General features: G+C 43.7%; 1 protein-coding gene across 4 annotated transcripts in view; it reads right to left on the reverse strand.

Annotated features, from left to right (window-relative positions):
- Positions 1–413: 413 nt before the first annotated feature.
- Positions 414–13,038, reverse strand: part of TTLL4 (tubulin tyrosine ligase like 4) — a 171,920-nt gene continuing 159,295 nt past the window's right edge. For all 4 annotated transcript variants that reach the window (XM_030209263.1, XM_030209264.1, XM_030209262.1 and 1 more), the window contains 2 exons: positions 9,315–9,391; positions 414–1,782 (listed from right to left, as the gene is read on the reverse strand). In XM_030209263.1, coding sequence (XP_030065123.1) covers positions 1,611–1,782; positions 9,315–9,391 — 249 coding nt within the window. In that variant the 3' untranslated portion in view covers positions 414–1,610. The remainder of the gene's footprint in view (positions 1,783–9,314; positions 9,392–13,038) is intronic.

A 13,038-nucleotide genomic window follows, 5' to 3' on the forward strand; every position in this document is an offset into this window, starting at 1 on the left:
GAGCAAGGAAAAAGGTGGGAATCATAAAACCATCTGTAACCCCCCTCCCCAAAGAACACTACCATGGCTGCACAGACATTCCCACTCTTACTACTACTACTATTTATCATTTCTATAGCGCTACAAGGCAATCAATTCATTTAAGAAATCCCTAGAAAGCTCTGAAATCAGTCATAAATAGTGATGACATTGCCTGTGTGGCTAGTGATTTACCTTGTGTTCTCAGAATAAAAACATATCACAAATGCACATTTCCAAAAACTGATGAAGCAAATAAAGAAATGCCAAAAGAATGAGCAGGAAACAGGAAAAACAGCCGTTTTATATATATATATATATATATATATATGTTATGTTGCTAATCCAGAAATGTACTAGGGCCAAAGAGATTTCTGAACACCAGAACCTGTGAATAATAGTCTTTATTCTTTCCTTTTAGCACTTTATGTATTAATTTGGCAACATGTACAAACTGTCAGGTCAAAAATGCTTCCTGAATATGCTAAAAACATCATTTTATTTTCATTCATTTGTTCCTTATATCAGAACTGTTCAGGACAACAAGCCCTTTTGCAAGGACTAGACCACATATAATATAGTCACAGGCTAGGTCTGAACTTATGGGAAGGGGAAACCAGCTCCTTCTCAGGACACCATTCTAGTACTACCCTGTGACACCTCCCTAAAGGCAGAGTCAAAGAAAGCTGGGGGGGGGGGGGCTGTCATTCCAGGCATTCCACTATTGGTGCACTGGCTCATAGGTAAAGCTATCAGCTCATTCCCTGTACAGGAGGAGGAGAGCTGCTGTGTTTGCCTATGCTATTAGCCTGAGTGAGGACCTCATTAACACACCCAGTCACAGAAGGCATGAATAAGCCTTTACCCATGGTGACTTTTCAGCTTGGCTTGAAAGTTAGTGCAAAATGAACTTTCAGGATAGTGGATGGCATTTTTATTATAATTATCAAACTTGATGTTTTGTTCTATGAAAAAGTAAAAGACTGAACAGAAACTCCTAATATGTGAGTGAGAATGGACTGGATTCTGTACTTCCTCCTGCATAACCAAAGCCCCTCTCTTCAGTCTCTCAGCTTAACAGCTAAGATTTAAAATTGTAGGCCCTTTGTTATACCTTTACTTCTATGCCATTACATTTTTCCCCATTAAGACATTCATTTGGTGGCAGGTACTGGTTCCAATAACTGAGACAGTGATCAGTATCTGTATAATCTAACAGACTGGCTTATTTCAGATCCAAGAGATCTCCCTACAGTCCTGCTCATATTCCTCTCTCTGCACAAAAATGGGTCATGGGCTTGACAACCAGATAGCCCTATGCTGCAGTCTGAAGGCACAAATAGCTTTGCCAGTTTTTAATTGCAAAAAAATAAAATCACTACTTTATTTCTTAATAAAAAAATACTTTACAAGGCTTCAGTTTTCTGTTTTTTTTTTTCCCCTTCCCTTGCCTGAGTGGCATCTCCTCTCCCCTGTCTGAATCGCATACTCCCAACTATGTGCATAGATGAGGGGTCTCAGACCCTCTGCTTCTTTTCTTTCACTGCTGAGGTAGTCTCTGGTTTCCAGTGCAGAAAGCAGCTGTCTTGCCATCACACAAGCAGGGCAATATCAGACAGGCTGCTGAGGCTCTGTGGCAAGTGGTTCTTCTCTGTTACTGTGACACTTCGAATCACTGGCAGCCCTGACTGGCATGTTAACCTGAAGGACTGAAGAAGATCGTCCCCACTGCTGGGATTTTTCTCCTTCTGAAGGGAGGGTTTACTGCAAGGGAAAAAGAAAAATTCATTCTCAGCTACTACATCCAGACTTAAAAAAGCATCAATCAGGTTTTCCTTCTGTCAAGCAGTAAAGAGGCCATATCAAAAACATACTACTTCAATGGGGAATGAAATTTTCTGATTGCTATGTAAACCAGCTGTCTGAAAATTACCCCCTCCTCTGGCCTTGTTTCAAAATCCAACTATTTTTAGTTATACTGAGAAGAGGTTAGAGAAGAAAAAGCAAAAACAGATTGCAATTTCTAATCTTTGCACATATTTTTCCAGCAGAAATTTACCAGCACACAAGCTAGTGCAAATGATTGGGTATACTGCATCTGTGGCAACTGATGTAAAGCCTGTAGGTGTAAAATATATGCAGACTTTGCAACCTTGTGTGTAGTTTGAATTTTGTCCCATAATTATAGCAAAGGGCGCTCTGCTAGGTGTATAATGATCTACCAAGGTGGATGCAGTGCTCATTTCTGGGGACAGTTTCCACATTATACAAGGTAACACACTCTTCTGCATGGCTTTTGTTTAGACTAAATCACACAGAAGCAACAATTTCTTTTAACAGACAAACATAAGACTTGGCCAAAATGATGTACGTGAGCTTTTGCGTCTATGAAGTCCCTTCTGAGCTCTTCCAGAGCTTGGTCAATAAAGGGCATTACAATTTGAGGAGACGGATATGAAGGCACTTCCTGTGTAGATTGAGGCAGATGATGGTGGACAAAAAACAATTTTACACAGAAATATAGAAAATGAGAGCAGATGAAGGCCATATGACCCATCCAGACCACCTATCTCTTCCTCCCCCTAAGAGATCCCACATGCCTGTCCCATGCTTTCTAGAATTCAAATACAGTCCTCCTCTCCACCAGTAGGTTGTTCCAAGAATCTACCACTCTTTCCATAAAGAAGTATTTCCTTAGATTACTTCTGACTATTCCCTTTTAATTTCATCATATGCCCTCTTATTCCAGAGCTTCCTTTCAGTTAAAGAGACCTGGCATACATCTGAAGGTACTGAAGGAACTTACAGAATTTCTGGTGTCTCTGCTATCTGACCTTTTCAATGTTTCTCTATAGTTAGGAGTGGTTGCGGAGGCCTGGAGCAGGACAGATGTGGTCACTCTCCATAAAAGCAGAAGTAAGGAGGTGTTTGGGAACTACAGGCCAGTTAGTCTTATCTCTGTGGTGAGTAAATTAATGAAAACGCTTCTAAAACAAAGGCTAGAGAGATTTTTGGAATCAAATGGATTGCAGGACTCAAGGCAGCATGGTTTTACTAGAGGAAGGTCTTGTCGACTAATCTTATTAACTTCTTTAACTGGGTGACCAAACAGTTGGATTTAGGGGGAACACTAGATATAGTGCACTTAGATTTTAATAAAGCCTTTGACACGGTTCCACATAGGCAACTGAAACTGAATGCCCTTGGTCTGGACTGAAAAGTGACCAGCTGGGTTAGAAACTGGGTAAGTAGAAGACAACAGAGGGTACTGGTAAATGGAGTGCACTCTGAGGAAAAGGATGTTACTATTGGTGTACCATAGGTATCAGTCCTTGGCCCGGCTCTTTTTAACATCTTTGTGAGTGATATTGCAGAAGGACTATCGGGTAAAGCTTGCCTCTTTGCAGATGATATAAAACTCTGTAATAGGGTAGACATCCCTGCTGGTGTGGATAGCATGAGGAGGGATCTAGCAAAGCTAGAGTAATTGTCCAGAAATTGGCAACTTCCCTATGAAGAAAGACTAAGGAGGCTAGGGCTTTTCAGCTTGGAGACGAGACGGCTGAGGGGAGACATGAAAGAGGTATATAAAATAATGAGTGGAGTGGAACAGGTGGATGTGAAGCGTCTGCTCACGTTTTCCAAAAATACTAGGACTAAGGGGCATGCGATGAAACTACAGTGTAGTAAATTTAAAACAAATCAGAGAAAATTTTTCTTCACCCAACGCGTAATTAAACTCTGGAATTCATTGCCAGAGAACATGGTGAAGGCCGTTAGCTTGGCAGAGTTTAAAAGGGGGTTAGACGGTTTCCTAAAGGACAAGTCCATAAACCGCTACTAAATGGACTTGGGGAAAAATCCACAATTCCAGGAACAACATGTATAGAATGTTTGTACGTTTGGGAAGCTTGCCAGGTGCCCTTGGCCTGGATTGGCCGCTGTCATGGACAGGATGCTGGGCTCGATGGACCCTTGTTCTTTTCCCAGTGTGGCATTATTTATGTACTTAACTAAGATTTAAAGCTAAAAAAAATGCAAGGTCATGCACTTGGGCTACAGAAACCCAAATAAGTAGTACATTTGGGGGTGGGGGGGGGAGAGGAAGAGTGAAGGTGATCCATTTCTGACAATCTTAAGGTGGCCAAAAAGTAGAAAGGGCGATGGCCAAAAGCCAGAAGGATGCTTGGGTGCACAGGGAGAGGAATGGCCAGCAGGAAAAAGGAGGTGATAATGTCTCTGGTTCAGACCTTATTTAGAGTATAATTATGGAGACCGCACCTTCAAAAATATAACAGGATGGCCAATGCTCTTCATCGTAAAGCATATAGAGACAGACTCATAGACCTCAATATGTATACTTTGGAAGAAAGGCAAGAGAGTGCCTCATCTTCCACCTCTCTGTGTAGATAAGAACATAAATTTCCCTATTTAAATCAAGCCTAGCTCCATTCATGTCTAACCCAGTCATTTAAGTTTTGCTTTGATTCCATCCTCTCTGCTAAATAGGGATGCTCTGCATTTATCTGAATTCTGTCACTGTTTTTGACCCCAACACCTCCACTGGGAGAGCACAGGCATCTACCACTCTTTCTGTGAAAAAAGTATTTTCCTATGTTGCTCTCCTTGAAGCTTCATTTCATGTCCTCTAGTTCTATAGCTTTCCTGTCTTTGAAAAAGATTTCTTGGTCGTTAACTTTAAAGTATTTAAATGACTGTATGAGATTGTAGGATCGTTATCACAGCTAATAAATTATCTGTGACTCAGGTTCCCCAAACAGAACTATCTGCAGACAAATTATTCCGTACTCGGTCTAGGGGAGGGAACCTTGGAACCTATACAGTTACTTCCGCGGGAAAGAACTGAAACTGAGAAAGCAGGCTGAAATATATTAGTTTTATTACAGATATCGTAGATAAGAAAATATAGATAAGGTATACAAAATATATAGAAACTCTGGCAAAGCTTTGGCTGAATACAAAGAAAATACTGGCTGGTAAAATTGCACCTATATTGTCACACTACACACTCTGTTCCTTACTGGTTACCAGATAATTACACACTGATTGGTCAGGTTACACTAGGTTACGAGGTAATACAGTTATTAGCAGCTTATCTCCTGATCACAGTTATGACCATAACCCATCTCTTGCTCAGGTAATTACCACTCACTAAACCCAGACTAATAGGAAATAGATCACCTTATCTCTCACCAGGCTGACTGTTATGATTGGGGTCTGAACCCCTCTCAAACTTACCTCTTTCCTGGGGGTCAGCTTCTTAGCTGGCTTCTGTTTCTTTTGTCTGTCCTTTCTGAGCTGGCTCTGTCTCTCTGTGCTGGCAGCTTCCAGCAGCATGGGGTTAATTGTTTCACTTTACTACAGCTGTGTGGGTGGACTGAGTTAGCTCTACCTTTCTTTGGGTGTACTGGCTTCAAGTGCTTCACGGTGTTGCATTGGTGTGGGTTGGGCCTCTCTGGGTCAGTGTGCTTTTTGCCTAGGTCTAGGGAGTGTGACATCATCAGGGAGGGCCTTGATAAGGAAGTGGTGTTGTTTCCTTCAGAGCCTTTGCAACGGTGGTGTTTGCTTTAGGTAGGGTGGTGCAGTGTGCACTTCTGACTTTGTGTCTAATTTCCCTGCTTGCTTTTGCTAAGGTCCAGGTTAGTGTTAGTGCAGTGTGCACTGGTGACTGTGTGTTTAGCTTTCCTGCTTTTCCCTCTTGGTTTTGGAAGCATTGCTATGTGTAGGGCTTTGGAAGCTCTGTTGCTGATAGAAGTACTTCAGGGTTTGGTGTTGTTAGGAACACTGCAGAGTTTGCTGTTAGAAGTACTTCTGGGTTTGTGCTATTGGGAGCATTGCAGTCTTTGCTGTTGGTGTTTGATGATTTAGAATCACTTTTGGCTTATGTGTTAGCTTCCCTCCTTGTGGCTCCCCTGTCTTCCCTTTTAGTGCTAGGAGCTCTTCTGGTTGCTTGCCAGAGTAGTGCTTAGGAAGCACCTTGTTAGTTTTGTATCTAGCTTGCTAGAGCAGTGCTTAGGTAGCTTGTTAGTTTTGTGTTTAGCTTGTTAGTGTAGAGCTCTGCTTGTAGCTTGGTGCTTAGTAGCACCTGTGTTAGCTTTGTGTTTAGTTCCCTGCTCTGTTAGTTTAGGGCTTAGGAAGTCCCTTTCTTGAGCAGGGCTTAGGAGCTCCTGTTTAGTATAGGGCTTAGAAAGTCCTTTTGTCAGTTTACTGTTAGGAACACTCCTGCTGGTTTAGGGCTTGGGAGCACGTAGATCAGTTTAGGTTTAGGAAAACTTCTGTTTCCAGTCCTGGTCCCTGTGTCATCCGGTATCCAGTAAGTCCTGCCGGCTACTCGAACCCAGGAGCTCAACTCCTGGGGGGCTTAGTAGCTAAGTGCAGGTGAAGCTGTGTGGACCAGTCCGGTGTGCTCCAGTCCTGTGTCCTCCAGTCCGGGGGTTTCCAGTCCAGTGTTCCAGTTCGGGGGGGGGGGGGGGGGGGTTCCAGTCCTGTGTCATCCAGTCCGGGGAATTCCAGTCCAGTGTTCCAGTCCATGTGTTCTGGCTCGCTGGGCGGTGCCTGCAGTCCCTGCCGGTGTCGGTGTGCTTGCCCAGCGTTGGTTGGTGGGTTTTGCCTGCTGCTGTCGCTCCTCGTCAGCAGCCCAAGGGCTCACGTTTGCTCCAGAGCCCAGCCCCGCGGGCTCTGAACCTGAGAACCTGACACTGACCTTCATGGCAGTCTCTCGGGAGTTGCACAGGGTATTTCCCAGACTCAAGCTGAGTTACCAGCGAGTCTTCGTCAGAACCAGGACAGGCACTCTGCAGCAGACAGGGAGGGCACAGGTCACTCAGTGCAGGTACAGCTGAACCACGATACTTCCTCCAGATACACAGTTCATCAGTTGGTGGACCTTATTAGGTCTCTGGTCTTCTTTCCACCTCCACCTTCTTCCAAGGATTCCGACTAACTCCTTTCTTGTTCCCACTCTTCCCAGTACCTCTTGGTCCGGTGGCTGCAGGAACCCAAACTGGATCTTCCTCAGCTCACTGCATGGGAAGAAGGGTTCGTTATTCTTGACTTTCAAGTTGTTATATTGTGGCATGCATTTTCTGTTTCTCACCCGCCTTGCTGGAGCCTTCAGCTTCTCAGGGAGATAAAGGGGGGCTGGTTTGCCCACAGCATGTCCTTGGTGTTACATGTCTGCTAGATTTTCCAGAAAGCTGAATTAGCTAAATCACTGCTGTGCAGGTCAGAGTGTACAGCCTCCATTTTGATGTCATAGGATTATACAGACCAAGACCAGCAAGGTGAGACACACAGGGAAATACCCCTACAAGATCCACCATCCCTCCTTTTCTCCACAGTATACCATTTCAAGTCTTTTTATATCCTTAGCTTGATATGACCTGTAAAAGTGAGCTCAGTATTCCATCGGGTCCTCACCAACAACTTGCACAGGGGGCCATTTTCACCTCCCTTCTGTTGGTTATTCTTTTCTATGTAGCCTAGTACACTGCTGTGTTACACTGTTTTGCCACCTTGAGATCCTCGTAAACTATTACCCCAAGGTCGATCCAATGGTCCATTCTCATCAGCTTCTCTCCTCTAATAGCATAGACTTCCTTTGGAGTTTTAGATCCAAAATGTATCACTTTAAATTTCTTCACATAACTGTCAAGCATGGAAAGGAGATTCTGGAACGGGGGGAGGGGGGATATCATAGGATAAGTGATACGTTTCTTTACAGAAAAGGTACTGAATACCCCAACAGTCATGGAGATGAGGATAGTATCAGAATTCAAGGAGTCATTGGAAAAGTGCTGAGGGAGAAAAAGGTGTTCTAGAGACTGGCCTGTTGGTTTGGATGAGCAGGCTGGATGGGCCATATGGTCTTTTTCTGTTGTCATGCGTAGTGAGAAGCCATGAGAAACATGTTCTCTGCTCACTGCAGATGGAGACACTGATGGTCTCACGCTGTTACGGCAGACAGGAAATGCACTGGTAGTGGGAACACTGCCGCAAGCTGTTAAAAGAGATAGTACACTGTAAAAGCGTTCTGCACCGGGTGCTGTAGATGTTGTCACCCACATGTGAGAATTATCTAGCCTGCTTATCCTCAGAGAACAAAGTAGATGACAGCAGATAAAGACCAAAACAAGACCTGCCTATAACAATTCAAAGTGGAGGAGTGGCGTAATGATTAGTGCAGTGGGCTTTGAGCCTGGCGACCTGGGTTAGAATCCTACTGCAGCTCCTTGTGAACTTGGGAAATCACATAACACTCCATTGTCCCAGGTAGAAAAACTCTGGGGACAGAGGAAGTACCTGCATATGATGTGTACAGTGCTGCGTATGTCTAGCAGCACTATAGAAATGGGTAGTAGTAGTAGAAACCAAAGAAGGAAATGGCTATAAGATATGAAATGCAGATCACTAAAAGGTGCCTTCATGCTAAACACCCCTACAAGGTTTCAAGTAAATAGTCCAAAAAGTTAAAGGTCAATAACAAAATAGCAATTTCAGGAATACTGTAGTACTGCACCCTCCAAAGTGTGAAAAGATCACTTATCTTATTATCTGATGTTTCTGGAAAAAAAAAAAACCCTGAAGCAACAGCAGCGAAACAAGGGGCCCTTTTTTGGGTAACCTGCAGCACTTCAGGAATTTCAGGAAGTTATAGTTGATGAATCACCCCTGGGACAATAAGTGACATTTTCACACTTTGGAGCATGTGTTACTGCAGTATTGCTGGAACTGTTATTTTGTTGTTGACCTTCAGCTTTTTGGACTATTTGCTTGAAACCTGGAGTGAAAGCAGAAAATTATTGCTAAGTTTCATGACTAGTCCACTAGTCCCTGACTTTGACCAGGATATTTTGACCAAGAAATAAAACACTTTTTTAAAAAATTAAGACTTAAAAAAAAAAAAAAAAAAAAAAAAATATATATATATATATATATATATATATATATATATATCAGAAACAGATGCCAAAATCCTCTCAAATACAGAAGAGTTTTGTTTTGGTGTCCATTCTGCAAAGCAGTAGGGAGACTACTGTGTGTGGAAAGGACAACACATGCTCAGAACGTTCCACCCAGCTCCAAGCTCTGAGAGAATGTTCTTTCTTGTTGCAGTTAGATGACGCTACCCACTAACGTCAGACTCAATCTTTTCAGTGGGATATCACGTTCAAAAAGGAGCAATTTATAGTGTAAGGGTCCAGGCAGTATGTACAGTGTAGGATTGGTTCTTTCTTCTCCACAAAAAATACCAAATACACAAATCAGATTCTTACCCCAGTTTGGCAACTTCTGGTTTGCTGAAGCCATTGAGATGCAAGTCATTTCTCAGGTGACACTTTGGCACAGACCACTGGGAGAAAAATGAGGAAAAGTAACAGAAATAAGGCATCCAGGGTGCAAGGGGTTTTCTCCACACATATTTCTACTCCAGGATAAAGACACCGTATTCATGCATCCTCCCTTTTCAGGGCAGACATGCATGCACAGCTCTCTCCACATCACATACCCAACTCAAGGCCAAAACACTGTGCACTCAAAGGTCGTCTTCTCCCCGAGAAGATGCTGTGCTCTTATATCTCTGCCCACCACACACCTGGACCAGAGTCCTGACATCTCTCCCCCTACCACACTGATCACACTAGGTATAACTTGTCTGGAATGTTTTTACGTTTGGGGAGCGTGCCAGGTGCCCTTGACCTGGATTGGCCACTGTCGGTGACAGGATGCTGGGCTAGATGGACCTTTGGTCTTTCCCAGTATGGCACTACTTATGTACTTATGTACTTATGAGAGATATGGGATTATGGAATATAGTTAGGGGTGCGAATAGTTAATAATTTGAATATTAAAGAGTAGAAGCTGCTATGAAGAGTGTGGAGATTGCAGGATAGGGGATGCTGGAATATGGTGGTGTTGAGCGTGGAGACTATTAAGATCAGAGGATAAACAGGTTTTCTAGACTATGCACAAATGAAAATTGTGACAAGCATGTAGGCTGTGCTTGGCAGGAAAGCAATGCAAGGAACAAGGGAACCTTATGAATCTAGAAGGTGGAAGTAGAGACTAAAATCTGGAGAACTACATGCCCCAAAAGGCACTGGGCTTTTCAGTTCAGAAAAGAGGAGCTGAGGCAGTCTTGGAGGGAAATGTGTTGTCAGTCGGTACCTTCTACAGATGAAAATAATTACAAGTGTGAGCTGCTAGGGAAAGAGGTTAAAACATTTACCATACAGCAGAGAGGAGGTGTGCCCACAAAAAAAAAAAAAGAGGACAGAAGCCCCTGGAAAAACGTTAGCAATGGGGTGGGGGGGGGGGGGGGGGGGGAGAGAAACCTCCAGAGAAGAAGTGATAATGGAGAAGCAGAAGCCCAAGAGGCAGACTAATGAGACAGAGCAGGGGAGCTCCATGAATAAACTGCAGTGCTTAGCTGCATGAGTGAGGCAGTTGGATCTTCCTTTTTCACAGTGTTCTCTTAACTGGAAGAAAAGGCAGTAACTGCCAGGACAGAGAAAGCTTCCTCCAGAGTGAGGGTCTGATACAGAAAGCTACCACGAGCCTCACCACACAGTTACCAGTCAGATGTTACTGGCAATGCAGAAAGGAGTTGACATATAAGACATGGCTGCACAGTGCATTCAAACATATGCTAATGAGACCACTGCAATGCACAGAAAAAAAGTGTGTGGGGGGGGGAGGGGGGGGCTTTGAATGCACAGATACCAGAAGAAATTTTTCACCAGGTTCACAGAAGCATTGCCCGACCCGAGTTCCCTGCTCTGATAGTTTTCCCGTCAGTGCTTGAGCAGTGACTGGCTCAGGAAATGACAGGAAAGGTGACGAAAAAATAAAAATTTGTGGCAGTCTGAATTGAGCCCCAACAAATTGCCCCTGACTAAAATGTATCTCTTATCTCTACTGCATCCACTATTCCCTCCCACCTGACCCAGACTGTAAAAACGCCTCCAACAAAATAAAACAAAACTCAAATTTCCTTGGTGTCTAGTGCACCCTCCTTCCATCAGGCTCCTACAGTTCATACCTTAAAGGAGGTAGGAGCTATGCCCACTCGCCCCTGATTCCGGCACTATCTTGAAAAACGGTGGCATCCAGCCCATGGAGGTATCCTAGGATGCACCAGACGGGGTTAGTTTGCCATAAAAGTGAACTTCTCCCTTATTTGTTGGTTGAGTGGAGAACACCAAATAAGGGGAAGATCACCTTATGTGGCAGATTTTTTCTAAGCAGTCAGGGTTGGGATGGGGGGAAGGGAGGAGTGGGAGCTGCACTAGACACCAAAAATGTGTTTAGGTTTTTTTTTTTTTTTTGGGGGGGGGGGGGGGGGGGGGGACAGTTTGTTGGGGCATGGGATGGGAAGTGATGCAGATGACTGCACTTTTTTTTTTAAGAAGTCTTTATTAAGTATTGACAAGACAATACAACAGCAGAGTAGATATAGAAGTGAGTGCAAAATGCGACACAAGATACACAAAACCAGAATACCATACAGCGTAAGCTCTGCCACCATATAAGAACATACAAAAACAGTCTCAATGCACCTATGATTACAAACTATAACCTCAGATTTTTGGTATTCTTTGATCCAGTACCCTCATGCCCCCACCCCACCACAAACCAACTAACCCTCCCACTTAAACCAACCCCCTCCCCCCCACATCTAACATCCCCTCCCCCCCCCCCAATCCCACCCTAATAAGAACACTCTCTTTAAACGGAACTGATATCGACACCCTCATCCATCCATTCTCCAAAAAAGACCAAAGTCGTCAATAGTCACCCCTAGCTCCCGATGCCAGCGCTCCCTATGAGCAAGGTAGGGACGCATTAGCCTGCGCTGATAAGCATACAAGCAAGTGATAAGACTCCTAGTAGTCCTAGAATCTTCACAAAGATCCTCTTTAAAGGAGTCCTCTCGCAATATTTTGGCCTTGATCACTGCAGAGAAAAGGAAATGTCTCAACTGAGAGTAAGCAAACAACTCCTGCGGTAGAATAGGATATTGTTCTATTAGTGAGTCAAAAGGAATCAGATGATCTTCATCAAACTGTTGACCCCAGGTTGTTAAAGACGCCTATCTAGAAAACGGCCCAGGAGAAAGATCCCGGGGGGGGGGGGGGGGAGTGGGTTATTAGCTATTGGAGACAATTTGGATAGGACTAAATCAGGCTTTGCAAACAACCCGACCCAGTAAAAAAAAAACGCTGAGATCAAGGGACACAAATCCATACTTAAAATCCTATATTTGCGCGGAAGCCACATCAATGAATGAAGAGGACAGGAAACCACCTCGACCTGCTCCAGTTGAACCCATAACTTCTGTGGATTACCCTGAAACCACTCAAAAGCAGCTTGAGCCGGTTTATAGTACCAAAAAACATTAGGAACACTCAGACCACCTTTCCTCCGACCCCGATAAAGTAAAGCCCTGGGCAGTCTAGGACGCTTATTAGACCAAATAAAACGAACCAGTCTGTCCTGTGAACTAGCTAAAAACCCCCTTGAGACCCTAAGAGGGAGGACTTGGAAAAGATACATCAAACGAAGGAGTATATTCATCTTTAACGTAGCAATCCTGCCAAACCAAGATAAGTCAGAAGCATCCCACCTCTCTAGATCTTTATAAAGAGCTTTCAAAAGAGAAGGGTAATTGGCAGAAAACAAATCTGAAAGAAGAGGGGTAAGAGTAACCCCCAAATAAGTTATGCCCCCAGATACCCATTTAAAAGAAAAGGAATGCTGAATGGACTCTAGAACCGGAAATGAGATCCCAATCACTAAAGCCTCCGACTTATTCACATTTAACACGGCTACCACACTCCTCTACATAATTTAAAACCTGAAACTAAGGAATAGGCGGTCAAACGCTTCATAAGGTTAGGTAAGGAAATTAACGGTTTCGTCAGTGAAAGAAGATCATCTGCAAACATTGCCAATTTGTATTCCTTATTCCCTACATAGATTCCAGAAATGTTAGGATCA

Source organism: Microcaecilia unicolor, chromosome 7, assembly GCF_901765095.1.
Source record: "Microcaecilia unicolor chromosome 7, aMicUni1.1, whole genome shotgun sequence".
In the NCBI taxonomy this organism is placed as follows: Eukaryota; Metazoa; Chordata; class Amphibia; order Gymnophiona; family Siphonopidae; genus Microcaecilia; species Microcaecilia unicolor.